The following is a 20,568-nucleotide window of genomic DNA, read 5'->3' on the forward strand; positions in this document are numbered from 1 at the left end:
GAGGGTCTAAAAGGTCTCTGGTGGTGGACACCTATTTTAGGCCAGGAGCGATTCTCGGACCTAGCAAACGTAGACGACATATCGCTACCGCCGAAACAATGAATCGGCGTCGTTGAAATGAACAATATATATCTATTCCTTGTCTTATAATCGTTTCCCAAAATTAAGCAATCATATTTTTTATTGGTCTGCTATTTCTCAAGCGAGCACCCTCCAAACGGTACATAATGAACGTTCCCATAAACGTTTGTTTTGGTGCTGTTAATTCTTCGTCGAAACGACGAGCGTGAGCTCACGCGTGTACACCCCGTCAATTAAAAGCTCTATTTACCCTGAAGAGTATTTTGGGATGACAAGAAATGAAGAGGGAGTAGGCGGCACCTGGCACCATATACCCTCTTGGCAGTGTGACAGCAACGAAAGAATCAAGGTTCGAGATGACAGAGGTGAGTAGTAGCTATTTGGGAGACACCTGTGGGGCAAAATGAGAGAGCACATCAGTGGCTACAGAATTAGAGCAAAACAGGTAAGTTGTTAGCCCCTGCTGAGCTAGCCATTGGTCATTACGTAAGATTAGTTAAATGGTCAGTAATAATGTGATACTTTGATTTTTTGTAAAATAAAAATGATATGATGCTTTAATTTTTTTGTCAAATACATAACCTATTTTTTTTTACTTGCTTGTCATGCATTAGTATATAGGCTACCTATAGCCTATGGTTTTTTTACCATTATGGTTGGTGCTAACCACTCATTTACGTGCTCCCAAGCCTCCCCTATAGGTAATACAGTTATGGGCAATAGGGGCAGGATCAAGAAAATTAGTGAATTGCACTAGAAAGAATTCTCTACATTGCATAAACCAGAAAATAGGGGAAACAACTGACTGGACTAGATGATCCATTGACTGCGTGTGGATCCACCCTCTAAAAAAGTACTTTAACACGTCCTGACACCAGAGATGGGCACCAGTCACAAGTCATCAGTGGTGAGAGCAACAGCTCAAGACCTTTACTCTCCTTTCGAAGTAAGTATTTTTTCCAAAGTTAGAAATTAAGGCCATGTTTTAAGATTAAACAGAGGTTAATGAAAGTCGAGCCATGTGCAATGCAAACATACCTCCATGACGCTTTCGGAATTTTTACTTAAAACACCAAAAATTTAGAAGATTGACGCCATCTCGATGTCTGTGGAGTCAATTGTGTCAATAAACTTTCCATTCCATCTGCTAAATCCGCACACCACTTGTACCCATAGATGCTGGGGCCCTTTCTTCACAACAATCGTCAACAACGACACCAACCACCTGGCAGATCCAAGGAACTACCATTTTTCAGTAGAAAGAAGAAGAAGCGTGCACTAGATAATTATTATTGAAATAGATAGTTAAACATGAATTGCATAAATTTTTTACATATTCATGATTATTAATATTAAAATATTTGTTGTTGAAAAAAGTAATTAGATTCCTGACTCAAATATCAACAGTTTTGCTGTGAACAGTAGCTAAGGTGTTGTTAGCGCTCTTCTATTGTTTATCAGTGTTGCCAATTGGGATAATAGACATGAATTAAAATAAAATTTTGAAGTAACATAAAGAAAAGTTAGACTAAATAATGAGTAAAGTAAACAGTTAAGGGAATAAAGCTTTGCACCTCATAAACAGTGTAGTCGTGTGCTGCCCACAACTGTGTTCGTGGAGTGAGCGCTTAGGAACCAGGAACCACAACATATTTCAAGTGCAATTTAGAGTGAATTAAGACCAAAATGTGTATAATTGCAATCAAATAAGCACTGTGGAGTTTCAGTTGCGATGGCAGTAAGGATAAAACCACCGATTACAAGGTAAAAAGGAATTTCAGTTCAAACCATGACCCTGGGAATAAGAAGTTTCATACTTTCACTAATATAAACAACAAAATATTGTTTTATTGTGCTGATTACAACTGCAATCTTGATTAAGATCAATAAATGTTACATATACAAGCTGATATTGTTCAAATGAGCACTGGGAAGGATGTGAGATCCATGCTGGTTACGAAAGACACCTCAGTTGGTCGATGCCATATTGGATTTAAAAACTGCCTTGAAAACATATTTTACGAAGACCTCACATGCTTATTTTAGTTTGTATGGTGCTCTCATATATCACATTATGTTGACAAAACTTCAATCTTTTGAATGGTATGCTTAAAGATGTAATTGTATTCTTATTTCACCAATTAAATATCAAGTGAATAAGGCTGACCCACCCATTGACGATGGATCCAAGGTGGTGTTTCCCCCTACTAGGTCTATGAAGGGAGAAGATGTAAGAAGGCCAATCATTTGGATGCATTGTAATGTTAATATCTTCCTTGACCCAACTTAGGATGCCAGGCCCTATGTGACGGGTTGGTGAGATGCGCTACCCCACTGGACCCCTCACCTGACCTAAATGTGTGTACTTATTTATCAAGTACAATAAAATGATGCATCCTAGCCTTACTTTCTCTTGCCTAACTTATGGTGCTGAATCCTACTTGAGGGGTACCCTGGATCACCTTGCTTGACTGTCCTCCACCTATCCTAGCCTGACATGAGCTAGAATGCAATAAATCATAAAAGTTACATACAGAAATTCATCCCAGGGTAATCTTGTATATCAGGTCCTAACTGTTTTCCTCTCAGCATTGCTTACAGTGCATTCCATCCCTTAAGAACAGGAGGTACAGAATTACTGGTCACACATATCCTCTTGTCCCAATCATTGTAATTGACTTCTGTTAGCCAAAGTTTGTTTTAATGGAAGGGATTACTAGATCGACTGTGTTGTTTAAGTCTTGATTTCACATATAAAAGGTGTCACTTCTTTCTTGTTGTCTCCATCAGCACTTCTTATACATATAGCCATTGCTAAACTAAATAGTAGACTGTTATGAAAAATGGCTCGCGTCTTAAAACATTTGTGTACTTAAGCATAAGGATATATGAAGTTTTAATTACCTGAAAATGGTAGGCAATTATTATGTAATTGAAAAACAAAAGACAAATGCTGGTAGATATTGTTCCAAATGCTTGTATGGTGCCTATGTTTAACTTTAATGACAAGAGGCAGATCCTCTCTTAAAGGCATAGATGTTATTTTGGTTATGTTTTTCAGGAAACATTGACCATGGTGTTTCAGACCTTAGGAGGTAAAAAGATCTGTTTCTTAAGTGAAAAAAACTTGTCACTTTACAAAGTTAGTTGCACTCTTCCTCACTGCACGTAGCTGGCTGATTAGTCAGATACTACTTGGATTGATCAGTTTTTGGTGTAGAGGGAGTTGGTGACCTGGATGAGCAAATAACCAATCTGGATTCTTCTCTTGAATATCTATGGAAAATGGGCTACTACACCTAAAGGCATATGTAAAGTGATGGATTTGAACCAAAAAAATCAATTGTTTCAAAAACTATTTCAGTATCTCATCTGTCTATCTTTCAGGCACTTGGACGTCGCAAAGTCTCAAAAGGAGACGTAATTCTCACATCAGAGCCTTTTGTGTATATGCTTACTACTCCTTATAAGGGCCTTTACTGTGATAATTGTTTAAAGAGGTAATCTAACTTTATTAATATACTTTTCTATGATAGATATTTAAGAATTATGTGATCATGATGTAAATACTTGATGCTTTTAAAGTTACTACTTCAATACTTAAGTTATTTTAGATTTGAAAATGATCTTTTTAAAACTAAATAGTAGTTGAAGTTTGAAACCATGGCCTTAGCAAATGTGAGAATTTAACATTAAGATTTAATCAAATTAGGGGTCATAAATTAATTATGATTGCTTTATTACAGAAAAAAGGAAGCTTTTCAGAGATGCTCAGGCTGCTCATTTGAATGGTATTGTAATGTAGATTGCCAACGAAATTCATGGAGCTTGCATAAATCTGAGTGTAAAAAATTGAGACGACTTAAGCCAAATTATCCAGTAGATACTGCTCGACTTCTGGCAAAGATTATCATAAAGCTCCAGGTAAGATGTTTTTTCTTTTAATGTTTCAGGAAGACCTAAAACAATATGGTTCCCAAATAAACATCAGGAACAGTGGAAAAGTGTAATGATAAACCTACCTATTGAAAAGAACCTAGTTAGATAATTAAAGAAGTTTTAAGATGGACAGAGAATTCCACATTTTTTAAAATTTTGTACAGAAATTATTAAAACCATGAAGCAACAAGAGGGAGTCAACATATAATTGTATTAAGATGTTCTTAAGGCAATATATAAGGTAATATTAGATGAACCTAGGAAGTTTATGTTAATTTCAGTTGGTAGTTTGTATATACAGGCAGCCCCAGGATTCCGTTTCAGTGGTTTGCTGTAAGTCAGAAAATGGTGTAACTCGGAACATCAATGCTCTCGGGCTGAAACCCTGGATACAACACCATAACTTTAGGGTTACAGTGCCATAACTTTAGAACATCAGCCATAACCCGGAACCAATTTTTTATGAATGTATTTGAAAAAGCTCCATAAGTATGGACGGAGCTCTGTAAGTCGGGAGCCGCCATAACCCAGGGGCTATGTATATATGTAGTCCGTTTAATCTTAAACAATATTGATAGAAGAAGATAGTCTTTCTTTCAATTCTTAAAGAACATTGATAGAAGAAGAATCATTCCAGTTATATGAACAGTATCCTAAGGTGAAGCAATTTTCCAGATGAGTACATGCTTTACCTAAGAGTTTTGTCAAAGGCCGGCTGTGTCCAGCCCATGTTGTAATCCTTCTGAAGCTTGCTACTCAGTACTTTTAAGAATAAAGAATTATAGATCTTAGAGCTCCAGTTTACATTGTCTGGAACATTATATTGTGAATTTAGAAAGAATACAGTGTGTGTGGTAAAGAGATCTAAAGAAAATCTACCTAGGAAGCACTAAAGTGAACCAAGTTCTTTCTGCATCATTGAGATATTTAGATCCATGCTAATAGCTTTTCATTACTTATCTGACAATCTGAAATTTGAATGCATTTGGTGTCTTTTTTTTGCCATTTTGTGATGGACGATGCATATTTCTTTTAATTTTTTTCAGAATGGAGGAGATAAAATTGAAGAAAAATGGACTGAAACTAAAACGAGAAAGTTTAAAGACTTAATGAATCGTAAGTATGAAAATAAATAACCATAATAGCACTTGAATTTGGTTACTTATACAGTATTATTCATACATGAAAACTTCCTTAAGCTTATCATACATTTAGTTTCAGTGCATTGAATTTAAAGCATCAGCCTATGGGTTTTTTTAGGGTCAAAATCTGTAAGTTAATGTACTCAGTAACTCAAAATTTTATAGGAAGACAGATTACCAGCCTCATTGTTCAAAGTTTATTTGATTTTATTGAAATGCCACTGCTTGCAATATGAAAAATCTGGGAAATCATTTTCTTATTAAAGTGCAGTTTGTTGTACAATACACCCATGACTGATGATGATCCCAGATGCTACTTTCACTCTAAAATAATGAGGAAAAATGGTACATGCTTCGTAAATATACTTAGGCCTGTAGCATGAATCATAGTCAATTTAAGCATCTGCATCAGTGTGATTATCCATAGGCCAGTGCTTCAAGAGTTTAATTTTGGCCAGAAATAATGAAATTATTTCTCTCTGTTTATTTTGTAGATTACACTGATATTAAGAAGGATGACCAGCGTCAAGAACACTTGTCTGTCCTGAAAGTGGTATTATATGATTATCTTGGGCCAGAAAACCTCCCAAATGAGGCAGACCTTCAAGGGATTTTTGGTCGGGTAAGGTTCAGTTGCACATCCTGTTCTCAGTAGGACTAGGGGGATTTTTATATGTATGTATTGCTTTTAAAACATTTATCCTAAACTGTACAAAGGTTTTATGATAGTAATTATTAATTTTCATGCATATTTTTTGCATTATCCATTTTGTTTGTATCAAATGTTCCTGTACAAGACTTCTCTGACTGAAAAGGAGCACAGTGGTTCCCTCGTACATATTTGTGGGGGATGCGTACCAGACCACCCCAGTGAATAACTAGAACCCACGAATAGTTGGAACCCCCATAAAAATGCTTAAAATGGCCTATTTTGTCATTTAAAACTCAAGAAAAACCCACTAAAAATGTTTACGTGTATACCTGGTTTAATCACAAAGTGCATTTTATGATGAAATTGATTTAAAAAAACAGGCATTTGTGGATACTATTTCTCATAGAAAAATACTGTGAATACGCAGATTTCCAGAGAATAATGGGTGGATATGTTCCAGAGAGAAATCCACGAATCCGGAGAACACGAACACAGGGGCCCCACTGTACAATATAGCTGTTGTCTGGTACTGGGCCTGCACATACAGATACATTGGTTCCCAACTGTCAGTCAGATCGATTGTTGGCTGTATCACTGTGCACATATTATTCCAGGTGTCTGGTGGGAGTAGTTCAAACTATAGATGTGGGAACATTAGGCTCAATATGATTCTAAAGTGCAGTACTATGTCTAGTTCCACCCCTTTTATATCTTCTGTGAATGAGTGGATATATTGTTGGCCTGGCAGATCACAGATCCGCGGTTCAAATGCCAAAGAGGAGGTTTTGCCTTAATTGTCTATTGCCAGGAGATATTGTAAGCTTATAACGCATTAACTTCTTTAATGATTTGTTTTCTATTTAGGTACTAATAATGAGCATTTGTGAGGAGGGTCTTGGAAGCTGTTCTATATTGTAAAAATGCTAAAAAAGTACAATATATATGCACTGCATGTAACAGGATAACATTGTTGCAGTAATATATTTTTAATAAACCTTTTTCACACACACCCACACAAGATTTAGATGAAGTGTTTGTTAGAGTTTTAATATGGAAATATGTACTCAAATGCAGTACAAAATGGTAGTTACTTGCTCAAAATAAAATCGGGAAAACATGCATGCATACTCATGTGAAATGTATATATGCTACTACATATTTTATACTTTATTATGACTGCTTGTTTTGTTTCATTTATTACTGTTTAACAGCTTGCTAGCAGGATTCTCCTATTTACCCGGTTACCAGCTGGCACTTGGAAATTATCCTATTATTAATACTCACAGTTTGTTAGCTATGAAAAATACAAATTGATAAAAACCTTGTCATACTTAAGAACAGAGATATGGAAGAATGGCGCAGATTTTCACATGATTGCTACACAGGCTCTGGGGAATCATATTGGCTATACTACCAGTCTTTGTTAATAAACAGATTTCATTACTAATTTAGGCCAAAGCCCCAAAATGTCTGTTAAATTGAAGTGCCAGTACAGGCAGTCCCCAGTTCAAGGTGGGGGGTTCCATTCCAGGCGGTGCACCGTAACCTGAAAAACTCTGTAAACTGGAACATCATAATAATAATGGGAATAAATGGTGCTTATTGATCTATAAACCTAGACACGATGATGTATAACCACTTACGGCGCCATAAAATCAGATTAACAGCACCGTGAGCCAAACGCTGTAAACTTGGAATGCCATAAACCAAGACACCATAACCTGGAGAATGTCTGTGTAGTATATTTTGTATACTAGTGTTTATTTTACATAACATAAAATCAGTAGTGGGGCCAAGGTCAGTTGCAGTGAAGTGTTTGTTATCACTAAGATGATAAAAAGTATATGCACTTGGGTTATTGATTTCTAATGCCATTTTGTTTTATGCCAGTTTCTTGTAGGTAAACTAGTCTTGTTAGGTTTGTAATTATAAAATTTCAGTTGAATTATAGCAATTGGTTGATAGCTTTCAGAATATTTTTATGTCTGTATTTAATTAAGGTGGTCTATTTTTCAGGTGGTCATTAACAGTTTCAGTATCAATGATGAGGAACATTGTAGTATAGCAACTGGTGTCTATTTGGCTGGTTCAGTATTTGACCACTCTTGTCAACCAAATGCCTATATAACTTTTACTGGGACAAAGCTGATCTGCAGGTCTTTAGTTGATTGGCCTGCTTTAGACTGGAATAAGGTTAGTAAAGTGTCGTAAGTATTATGGCATTATGCCATGAACTAAATACCTTGCATTTTTATAAATCTATTTAACCAGTCTGAGAAGAGCTGTTATTAGGCTCAGAGGTCTAGATAAACTAATCCTTTATAATAATAATATATAACTGCCGCTTCCTGTTTCATGTTTAAGAGTGCCTGAAGTACATACTTATTAGAAATATATAAATGCAACTAGAAAAATTTGTCATAAATGAATCCTTTGCCTTATGTTATAAAAATTCCTAAACAGCCATCCATGCATGCATTTGTATTTCACAAATCTTCATAGTATTTGTATGTCCCAACACTGTTTCTGGGTACACCAAGTGCTGAGTAGTTACATAACTTTTGAGTGATTTAATATTTAGATAGTAGACAAAATATATCTAATGTGACAAGGTAAGCCCATATGTTACCTAACAAATATTTTCATTCTTCAACCTCATTTTCTCTTATATAAACTGCATTTCTTTTAAAGATTTTTATGTTTTATTAAGCTTTATCTTGAGTATAAAAATTATACATTTAAAGTGGCCCAATCATGTGCTTTTGCCTAAGTCTGTAAGTCAAGAGCTCTGGTGGAATTATTGCAAAGGAAAAGGCATGCAGGCAACAACTGCTGTTTTATCTCGCAAAAGTTTTTATTTCTACACTCTTGTTTAAACATTATTTCATACCCGGAGCACCAGTGATTGTTTTGTATTTGACTGGTGTAAATTGTGCATGTTCACTGGTGACTGGTGGTGTGTGGGCCACTTCTTTTTCTTCATTGGTCTCTCTTTGAAAAGTGGATGTGTATAATCATCATCTGTTTATGGCTTTTTTTAGTTGGCTAGGCATTATTTATACCAGTAGGAGCTGATGTAAGCACTGTCACTTACCTTTTGGATGTGATTATATTATTTATATAATTGGTTATTGATCATCACAGCTGGCCCAGTCTGTCACCAGAGGACCAGTAGAACCCATATACTACATAGACTCACTGTCACCAGTTGGTATATGGAGTGTCTAATAATGGCTGTCTAGATAAAAAGGAGTTTTAAGAGAACTAAACTTTTACCACATGCATTTCTGCTTGCTATGTTTTGCTGTATATTCTTTGTTTTTCAATGTTTCAGGTGAGAATTAGTTATGTGGACGTTTTGCTCTCTACTAAAGATCGTATATCAGATCTCTATCATCGTTACTATTTTACTTGTGGCTGTAATTATTGCTCTGACCTGAAGAGGGAGAGAATTTCATCATCAATTAATTGTGGTGAGTATACAAAAATTTGATAAACAAGGGATCACTGGTACTATGTATTTATTGCCTACAATGCCTCTTAATAGCTTCATTGTGCTTTTATTTTTTAATATCTTTTGCACAACTTATTCCAGTTACTAAAGAACAGGATTTTATATTCCACAGGTAATCCTTCTTGTGAAGCTCCAGTTCATGTATCTGAAACAGATGATCCCAGTCTCCCAGTGGGCCCTTGTGAGAAGTGTGGGTTTCATGACTATGCTCCAGATACACGAACTTTGTATAAAGAAATTGCTACTTTCTCCAGAGAACAATTGGACTTAATGAAGCAGAAATACTGTATCCTTTCATTTAAATTGTATAATTTTGTGAACATTTCTAAAGATAAGAGATTGGGGTAAAAAGGTAATTTTACTTACTCTTAACACTAAGGAAAATGTCTCAAACATTTGAGGAAAGAATGCCATAAAAAGTGTTGTTGAATGATTTTTGGTATAAAGATTAACTCCCAAGATAGACAATGCCAAATAACAAATAAGTATGTATTGTATTTCTGGGCTAAACCTGTGTCGCTCCGTGAAATGCTCCTTATAGCACCATTTCTAAGATATGAATATTGCTAAATATACCAGAGAAAAAAGTTGCATGGAATGCTAGGAATATTCCCAGCTCGCTCACCCTTATAGGGTGTCGGTATAATAACTGGGGCGTGTTAAAACCACTATCAGAGGTCTTCTGCCATTTAGTCTCTTCCTTTGTCAATCTTCCCTTTCAAACTAGGCGCCATACCAGCGCCTTCTACCGCCCAACACCGCTACTGCTAGCGCCTCGATAGCCACTCCTTTAAATAACACCGTTGTGTACACTTATGTCTTTGACTGTAACGACATTATTTTGATATAAAATGAGATGCTATAAACGCCAGGAATCTTCGATCTCTAAGTTGAGTACTGCAATTATCAATTTATGTTGGTAAGAGTAGTGAAATTAATCATAAGTATGTTTCAGTTGTATGTTACATAAATGGAGCCTAGCTTGCACCGCTCCCGAGTCAGCCATTACATACATCGCTACCCGTATCTTTATGACTTCCAATTGGTCACCTATACTAATTGTAGTCGTGTTGCTATTGTTTTTGCACTCACTCAAGATTTAATAAAATTTGTAGATATCCTGACGTTTTATAATAGTTATCCTGGCGCAAGGATGAGTTGGACCTACTTACACAAACCAAGGAGATTCCTCCCTGGTTTGGGAAGTAGGCCAGATGGTTCCCTTCCATCTGGAGAGGCTTCTCCCCTTTGATTCGTTGGATCGGGAGTTCAGCCTATCTCCCTCCCCTTCTCCCCTTACGTTCCACCGGTTTGCTCAAGGAGGATACCTCCTTCACCTTACCAAGGAATCATTGAGGGAGGAGTGTAAGGCCCTTAGGGACCTTATTCTGTTCCATGGCCTACCTCGCCAGATCGTGATTGAAATCCCGTCTCTGGAATGTTAGGCTATCCGCTCAGAGCCACCCTTGCTGTCCTGATCAGATCGTTCCGATCGAGAGAAGGTTAAGCTAAGCAGCTCTTTAAACGGAATTATATCCTTATCCTCTTTATCCTTTCCCCTCTCGTACCAGGGCTATTGTATAGCATTTATTATCATATAATTTATTGTATTATTATAATCAGTGTGCAGTCAGTCTATAGACCGTCACCCCCTGTGATCGATTGGATCCACTTCTGACCGCGAGGTGTTCCACCTGGCCGGTCGTAGTGTCCCAATTGATCGCGTGTGAGCCACCCCTCTAGACGCCCTCCCTCCCCCCATTCACCTTCACGGGATGACATAACTCGCTCACGCTACGTCACATAGATACCCGAGTCCTATCCCCTCTTGCAGAGGGGGTGAGAGGGAGTGGTTATAGTCGGAAGGGGTACTCCTCGCCTTACGTAGTAGGAGTAGTACGATGGCACCTACCCAGACAAGCCCGGGTAATTCCTGGCTCGTTAGGATGGTATTAGCCACGTACTCTCTTCTCGCCTTCCTTTCCCTACTTCCCTACGTCCTCTATCCGTCCGCCTCGGTGGATCTGGGTCCCAGCGGACATCGTTAGTTATGCATATAACAAACACGATTCCTTTACGATCAGATCCAGGCCTAGGTTTTACCTATTACCCTGTTTCGATCCCTAAGCTGGACCCGGTGGTAAGAGAGATAGCATTAAAAGGGAACGGGGACCGGAAGGAGAATTTTGCCTTTCCTATCCTCAGTTCTCCATACATAATCGATCCTCCCGCCTCAGCGGGCCCGGGTTACAGTGGAGATCGTTCAGTTATGCATATAACAACACGATCTCCCTTACGAGTGGATTCAGGCCTAGGTTTTACCTATTCCCCTGTTTCGATTCCTTAGCTAGACCTGGGAGAGAGAAAGAGAGATAGTGTTAAAAGAGAACTGGGACAGGAAGGAGCATAGATTCTGTGCTCCGGTTCAAAATTCATTTAGTTATTTTATTTTAATTGCTTTAAAATATGCTTTATATTTTCGATCAGTGTTCTACGCCGGGTAGTCGACCCCGGCAGGTAACCTAGAATCGAAGCATTTATTTATCCTTACCTAGCCTCTCTCCCCGCTACCACTTATACCCTGGCACCCCACCCCGGTGGCGGTGGCCAGTGATTAGCAGAGGCATTCTTAGTTACTAAGAAACCTCTCCGATGCTGACGGATTCGGGCCAAGTCTAACTGCCCCGGTTTCGTCGCTATTAAACTTAATAAATAATGTGTGTGTGTGTATGTGTATATATGTATATATATATGTGTGTGTATATATGTATATATATGTTATTACAAGGCTTGAAGTGAATGCATGGCGGGGTCGGAGCTGGCAGGAGAAGATAATATGAATGCCTTACATAATGCATGCCGCCGCAATTTATTACGGTGATGACAATACAGAATGCAGGTTCCACCGGAATGACCTCCAGCGGACCTACATGTAGTGATACTCCGGCATTGATTCTAATATTACATACTCGGCCAGATACATATCCGGCGAGTCCATACAAAGGTATTTATTTATCAATTTGTAATTACAAGTGGTACGCTGTCAGAAGACAACCTGCACTGCAACCCTGCAGCAGCAAGGCAGACAGGAAGTATGCCGCACTCATACGGGCTGTGCGGTCCAACTAACAACTTGTCGGTCTGACAACCAGTTGAGAGTGAAGTCTGTTACAATCTGGTTTTGAGACTTCACTACCGAGATGGTAAGTACCAATTCATTGAATAATTAGTTCACTGAATGAGATATTGTAATTAATTGGAGAGATATTGAGATAGTTATCAATGTTCAATCTTCAGGATACTTTTAAAAGAGGATACTTTTTAAAAGTAACTATCTCTTTCAGAAGCTCCCTTACTACCCAAATGCGGAAGTATCAGCAACGGTATCAGTAGATTTGGCAGCCCCGATCATTGCCAAGATCCACGAAGATAGATAGGCTGTGCTGGCAACCCAGGCCGAAGGTAGGCTATATGAAGCATTTGGTAAACGAGCAAAAGGACTACTTTTTAGCTTGTCTCATTCTTCTTCTTCATTTTAGAGTTTACCAAGAGACCTACGACTTCGAGGGATAAGCCGGGCTCGGTAATCCCTAAGGTAAGCTGAAATAGTCACTTATAGGTCTATTACAAGTCCCTTACTAAACCTTACAAACTGAAGGCTATTTGGGAAAGTCATTCTAGTTCGTTATCGGCCACCAAACTGGTGACGAACACGACAAAATCTGCCACACACACAGGCAGGCATCGAACACAAAGGCATCTAAACCCAGATCCTAGGATCTCGGGTTTAACCTAACATGTTTTCCAGCTTGCTGAGACAGGAGATAGGTTTCCTGACTCAGTCCAGTTCTAGATAACATCACAACTCGGTTGTTCTTGAACATATAAACGTCAGGTCAGCCTATTCAGTCGTTAGTAGAAGGACTGAAGATCTAGGAGACCTCGAAGTAAGGAGCCCCCCAACCTGGAAAGCCACAACTACTCCGGGCTGTACCAGACACATCCAATTATGTGCCTTCAAATCAGTAATCCTTGGGGGCTACCAACACAGGCCCTCTTTTCAGAGGGCATGCAGAAGATTGAGGGCGGGGAAGAGAACCCGGCCAATAGAGGACTTAAAGTTCCTTTCACTGGGTCTCCAATTCCCTTGTTCAGGCTATACACGTCTGATTGAGAACGCACTGATCTGTGAAGACAAAACGCCTAAGGAAATGGTCATCTTCCCCAGAGACCAAGCTCAATCAGCCTGGGTTCAATCCCTAGCAGATTGGGAATGCACAAATACCAAACTGGCACGCCACAATAATCCCTTCACGATTTTTGGGGTGCTAGACGCCACCTCCTTTCCGTGTACCTCTAAAGTAGTAGAGATTACACTTCAGGCTACAGCAATGGACAAATCTATACATCATATCAGAGAGACGGATTTACCATCCGTGGTCTCTCTGGGAGAAGTGGAGTGCAGGGTAGACGCCCCGGCGACATTCTTGGTAGGCATATTGATCTAAAATTGTGCAATGAAGCTCTTCAGCTGACTTTTTACCCAGACTCCCAGAAGCACGGGTAAAGGCGAAGTATGAAGCTAGAAGGCGCTTGACTAGGTTTAGCAATTCCACCACTATAGCGGAAATGACTAACCAGCCCGAGAAGAGTCTACTTGAGACTCAGAGGTCTGGAAAAACTAACACCTATTAATAATAATAGCGGAAATGACAACCTCGATCTATACAGATGAACCGTGGTTCAAGATCCGGACAAGTCATTGCTTCACACCTTACAGTGCGATGTATATGACTTTGCAATAGCCAGGAAGAACTGCAGGAAGCACGTCTTGGCTGATGCGTCTATTCACCATGAACCTAATAGAATCATCAAAGCTTAGGTCTGGGGAACAATCTTGTTCCCTGAGACCATAGTGAACAGAATCCCGGGCAAAGCAGCTAAGGTCAACCAGAGCTTGCGGGTTCGCTGGGGCTTGATCCCTAGGAGGAGATATGAATTCTTGGGAACACAGCCCATGTGCATGAAGGGAACAAGAGGTTCTAGTCTTCCTAGACGACGTAACCTCAAACAGTGGTACAGACTATTCCAGTAGGCCAGCTAGGTCAACCATCCACCTCAAATGGTCAGCCACAACAGTCCGTGCTGCTGTAGAAACAGCCCTCTCAGCAGCACCAAAGCTTGGCTTCTTTACCTCTTCCCCGGCCATACGGACTCCGATAAGAACCATGTGTATGTCACAGATGCAACAGGTTCACAAGAGGTAGCCGAGCCAGAGCAATTTTCTGTACAGCTGGCGGAAGAACTTCCGGCAAGGAAGAGACGTTCACAGGAAGCCGGCACAACTGACTTTCGACGAACCAGTTAGACTCCTCAGGTAGGAGAAAAGAGGTGCTTATTCAAGAACTGCTGGGAATCAGCATTTGGTAGAACAGCATAGTATCACGAGGTCGGTATGGAGTAGGGAGAAGTGCCCTCTTCCATCAACGGAAATTTATCAACATCCAAATACTGGATGACATAAAGGACACCTAAGACTTTCTGTAGAAGAAAGTAATTACAGGTGCAAATACTTAGAATTTCAGGGACGCTTCTCCAGCGATTCCATGAAGATTCAATCAAACAAAGAGTAATATTAGACTTGTTTCATTGAAACTCAGGTATTCAATACGACAAGTTCCATATACTAACTGTTTTCGAAGGTACAGACCTTACTTCCCTGTGAGGCCGTCACAATACCTATAATCTTATAGATACTTACTATCTCGTTCCGGTAGCAAGTCATTTCCGCCTTTTCCTAGGCTTCAGACTAGGCAACAGGCTTACGCCTTCAAGTAAGGCTATTTGGGCTTATCAGAGCGCCCAGAATGTTTACAAGATAGCGGAAACAGTAGTGCAATAACTGAGTACACAAGGAATAAGCCTAGTAATCTCCTAGACGACTGGCTCATCTGAACTATAAAGGCCAGGGAATGTCTCAAGTTAACCATAGGTGATAAGTTTCTGGTATTCCTAGGATTCCAAATCACAAGGAATCCCTACATTGTTGAGTTCCGGGTTTGGCGGAGTAGAGTGAGCAGGGAATTGCGAGACAGAGTTCCCGCATCCCGCACATTTACAAGGACCCCGTCCATGGACAGAAGTCAAGAATCTGACAAAATCATCACTAGTATGGTTCCCTCCGCCAAGTTTAGAGGTCCATATGAATGCCTCACTAAGCGGTTTGGGAGACTACCCCCAATATGGAAACGCTCAGGACACTTGGTTCCTAACATCCTACTAGCTTCATAACAGTGTTTGGAAGCCATGACAGTTTCTATTCTCAGTAACTCTCTTCAGAGAACAGCTTTCAACCAAGCCACATAATCGGGTCATGATAACAATCTTTTCATTGACAACAAGAAACAGTGGCACCTGTCAGCAACTCACTTGGCAGGAGCAAGAACTTAGTGGCAGATGCATTGTCAAGGACAACTCCGCTAAAGTCAGAATAGTCCTTAGACAACAGGTCATTTAGATGGATCAGCCAACAGAATCCAGATCTCCTAGTAGAATTATTGCCATAGAATCCAACCACAAGTTACAATATTTCATGTGCCCTCAATCTGGACCCCATGGCCCAGGCCACGGATACCAGATAGGTTGGAACATCTGGCAGAGGATTTAATTTTTCCCTCCAATAAATCTACTAAGGCAAGTTCTAGGCTAACTCCCATCCTTCTAAGGACGGATTGGGCTGTTAACCCCCAACGGACTCAAGAGCAATGGTGACATGGTGACCCGTAACTAGGGGAATTGGGACTCCACCTCAGACGGACCCCCAACCCCATACTGGGACGATTAGTATAACAAGGGCGGTGGACGCTTCCTCAAGGATTTGGAGGGTCCAAACATTATAGAATTTATGAATTTCACGGCACAAGAAGATGCCAATATGGACCCTATTGACACCTAGTTCTTAGAATCAGACAACGGAAGTCTATGGAGAGGTCCGCAACTGTGCGGAAACGTTTCAGCAATTGTCACGAGACTTGACAGTCCTGACTAATCTCTCCCCTAGTTCCTACGACTTCCTTTTCTAAGCAGTAAGATTCTATATTAACAAGCTAGCCTTTTCCCTAAAAAGACCCAATATTTATGACGATGAATACGAATCTGGCTTTTACGTTCCTTAGGACCCTGTTTAAGAAGAGCCTACCAGCTAAAATTATTACCACGACCAAATCTGCTTCAAGGAGGTACTCCAGTTTGGTTCCACATTATCAGATTCATAATTTCATCGATTCCAGGTACTAGTGCTAGCTAGAACAAATCATATTGATTTTCTTCCATCCAGAGAAGTTCTAGTATCTCCAGATTCACTGGGCAACAATTTTTAAATATGTATTGGCCCAACTTCCTCAAGGCTTATCCCTATGTCAAGTCAGAACTTCAGATCAATTTTAGACAGATCTTCAAATAAAACTTCAGGTCCGTTATTCATTCGAGAGGTGGTGGAACAGTCTCATTTAAGTGATTAAAGTGACGATTCTATAACTTTAGATAGGCTAACCGGAATCATTCCACATGTGCATGATGTCCGAGCGGCGGCTCCCTTAATAAGTCACTTTCACCACATGAGCTTTGATGACCTTAAAGAAGTATATAGGATGGAATTCAAGTATTTAATCACCATTATCTTAAATCCTTGAAAGCCCTTAATTAATTCAGCAGTGGCAGAGGGGGAAATATTGTTTCCCCTAACACAGCTTAGTCATGCTGACATACCTAGTAGTAATACATCCTTCTTTAGCTCCTTTCCTCTCCTAACCGCCTTGCTTAGTCTCTAGCCTTCTTCTCGGGGTTTTCACTTGGATTGTATGATTGAACCATTCTTGTAATGGTTATAATTAACTACTAATCATGTACATGTAAAATATATAGTATTGCTTGCTAACATTGTAATCACACAGGCCTTACCAGTAATTGTTTCCGATGATAATACATACTTACTGTAGTAAGGACCTAGACTTAAGATATTGTTAAAATCTGTTTAGATTTAAGCAATTTATTGAATAGGGTGGAATTATCTTAGAGTTAGTTTCTCCCTTCCAGTAGTCTTATAGAAAGTATATCCAAGCTTGTGGGAGTAATTCTCTGTTACTATTTCACGGAGCGACACAGGTTTAGCCCAGAAAAGGGATTTTGACAAAGGAAAAATCTATTTCTGGGCGTATGACCTGTGTCGCCCAGTGAACCCACCCCTTGCTTCCTCACTCTATACCCCCAAGCTTGGGTGCTATTTTCAGGAATGGCTATCGAGGCACTAGTAGTAGCGGTGTTGGGCGGTAGATGGCGCTGGTATGGCGCCTAGTTTGAAAGGGAAGATTGACAAAGGAAGAGACTAAATGGCAGAAGACCTCTGATAGTGGTTTTAACACGCCCCAGTTATTATACCGACACCCTATAAGGGTGAGCGAGCTGGGAATATTCCTAGCATTCCATGCAACTTTTTTCTATGGTATATTTAGCAATATTTATATCTTAGAAATGGTGCTATAAGGAGCATTTCACTGGGCGACACAGGTCATACGCCCAGAAATAGATTTTTCCTTTGTCAAAATCCCTTTGTTACTTTGACATCCTACATGACTTTTCCATTTCCTTCTCCTATTTTTGAAAGAGGGGCTGGCTATGAGATGGCAAATAGCAAAGGCATGAGGAGGTGAGTGTTGGAGCCTTTTGAAACAGAGTTTTAATCCTTTACCTAATCTTCAGCCAGGGTTACATGTATTCATGGATTTTAACTATGTATTTTTATTTTCATTCTGCTAGTACATTGCACTTTTGTGGATTGTGTTAGTAAATATTAAAAGTAGATTTTTCTTCCTATTTCAATTATATTTGTTTACTTTTTTACTGCCTGTAAAATTATGGTATTAGTTTTCCTTAATTCTGTGACAGATTTTGATGTAAGCAAGCTGATTTTAGAGAAACAAGGGTCCATGCTTCATAAGTTGAATGTACTGAGGGTAAGAGCATTAGATGCTGCCTATGAAAGTGCCATCTCTTTAGAGTTATGGGACAAAACTGTTGAATTTGGCAGTCAGAATTTGGATGGTATCAGGTAAGTTACCAAGTTGTTAATGTAATTTATTATGCTCTCTATAACATCAGTGCAACAATCAAGAAAACATCACACAGTACATTTGCACTTTTTGTGTGCATGCATGCAAAGCATTCTTATTTCAAACGCTAAGCAAAGTAAGTCTTATGATTAATTATAAATACATATACTTATTAAATGCATTTTTTTTATATAGTGTAAAGTGCTTTAGGCAGGTTTATCTTCATACAGTGTTAGGCTGTCACCTTTTAGCCCATCATCAACAGACTGCATTAAATGCTTTGTAATTCCTCCCAATCATTGGATATTCATCTTTAATATCAAAGAAAATACCTAGAGTAATATGGTTGTTTTGAGTATGCTTTTAGGTGAATATTGTAAATGTAACTTTCATTTCTTATTCAAAAGTTTCTCTTGTATACTGTAATTTTTGAGATTTTTACTCTCTCTCTCTCTCTCTCTCTCTCCTCTCTCTCTCTCGTCTCTCTCCAACATCTCTCTCTCTCTCATCTCTCTCATCTCCTCTCTCTCTCTCCTCGTCTCCAATCATCCCACTCACTCTCATCTCTCTCTCTCTCTCTCTCTCTGTTCTGAAGTTATTATTTTACTGTACAATGTATTAATATCTATTTTAGTATGTATATTTTTTTGCACTCTCACTGTTAATTTATCTTACAATTGATCATTGTTTTTTGCTGACATCCTTTTTACACTTATGTTATTTGTGAATTTAATGCAGTTTCATAAAAGTTATTAATACTACCTCTAAAAAAATGAGTATTTGAAGAAGTAAGGTGGTGCATATATGAAAAGCCCTAGAGTATGGTGCTATTTTCTTATAACTTTATTTTTATATAATTGCATTTAATGGTGTTTTAATGTTTCATATTCAGGGTAAACTATCTAACCTCTATGCTGCATTTTACTGGTATACTACTTTGCTTGATTCATATTTTCATTATCTTATAGTTCAAGTGCTGCAATGTGTAGATATAATTATTCTTTATTGCTAATTATTTTTATTCATATCTTGATGTGTTCAACTTTTAAAAGAAATGTATCACAGGGACTAACCATATTTACATTATGTTTAATGTGTATGTCATCTAATGTCAAGTAATTTTTTTTTCTGACAGGTACTATTATGGGGAAAATCATCCTACATTTGGATTGATGCTCCTCAAACTTGGCAAAGTTACTTACCTCATTGGAAAACTAGAGAAAAGTATGAGATTTTTTAGAGATGCTGAAGCTATCCTTCAAATTAGCCATGGCACCAGCCATCCAGTATACAAAGATCAGCTGAGGCCTCTAATGGAACAAGCTCAGGCTGAGATTGCTTTCAAACGTGCACGTCATAAACAATGAATGAATTCGTCAGGCTGGTACTTTATAGATGGTGTTACTCTAGTGTTAGATTATACATATTATGTAGCGCATAATCTTTTTTAAATTTTATACTTTTATTTGCTGTTACCATAGTAGGTTTTCATTAAGAACCTGTAAGATCTTCCAAGTTGAACAATAAATGTGTTTATTTTCAAACCCATAGTTATATTGCTGTTTTATTTGTTGGGAGGTTACATATGCAAGAACACCTGCTCCATAGGAAGACCCAGAAAATTTCCCAGCTGGAGAAACCTGGGACAACTTCATTTCCACTGGTATCACCCAACTATAAGTTATTGGAAAATTAACTTTATTTTATTTTTAGAAATAAATCTTCCTCTGTTTGTTACACCTTTTGTAAAGAAAAATGGATACGTAATGTGCTTTCAACGTATTTCAGTTGTTTGTCTTGCTCATATGCTTTTTTCGAATCATGTTCACCTTGTTAACATTTCTTTAAATAAACATTTTATTGGATTCTTGAAAACTTTGTTTTTCAGTAATATTCTTTGCAACACTAAGCATTATATTGAAAAATTTCAGTTTCTTGCATTAAGAGTATGTTTGTAAAGATATCAGAAATATTTACATATAAAGTTAAAATTAATATCTTCCAGTGATCTCAAACTCATATTTCAAATAAATAGTACAATCTTCTTATTAGTAAAATGACAAAAAATTTCATGAAAAAATATCCTAATAAGGAAGTAGTTGATATACACAATATGCTTTTTAAGAAAAGAGG

At 38.5% G+C, this 20,568-nt stretch overlaps 1 protein-coding gene across 2 annotated transcripts; it reads left to right on the forward strand.

Annotated features, from left to right (window-relative positions):
• Positions 1–247: 247 nt before the first annotated feature.
• On the forward strand, positions 248–19,989 carry LOC135216246 (histone-lysine N-methyltransferase SMYD3-like). 2 transcript variants are annotated; one of them, XM_064251411.1, is made up of 10 exons: positions 248–526; positions 3,469–3,581; positions 3,828–4,005; positions 5,067–5,136; positions 5,657–5,784; positions 7,831–8,007; positions 9,149–9,287; positions 9,441–9,614; positions 18,272–18,434; positions 19,571–19,989. In XM_064251411.1, exons 1-10 carry the CDS (start codon positions 485–487, stop codon positions 19,800–19,802), a joined length of 1,416 nt encoding a protein of 471 aa, XP_064107481.1. In that variant the 5' UTR covers positions 248–484; the 3' UTR covers positions 19,803–19,989. The 2 variants fall into 2 exon arrangements, with proteins under 2 accessions (XP_064107481.1, XP_064107482.1); XM_064251412.1 differs by having other exon boundaries at positions 248–446.
• Positions 19,990–20,568: the final 579 nt, after the last annotated feature.

The sequence above is a fragment of the Macrobrachium nipponense genome, chromosome 6, assembly GCF_015104395.2.
Source record: "Macrobrachium nipponense isolate FS-2020 chromosome 6, ASM1510439v2, whole genome shotgun sequence".
Taxonomy (NCBI): domain Eukaryota; kingdom Metazoa; phylum Arthropoda; class Malacostraca; order Decapoda; family Palaemonidae; genus Macrobrachium; species Macrobrachium nipponense.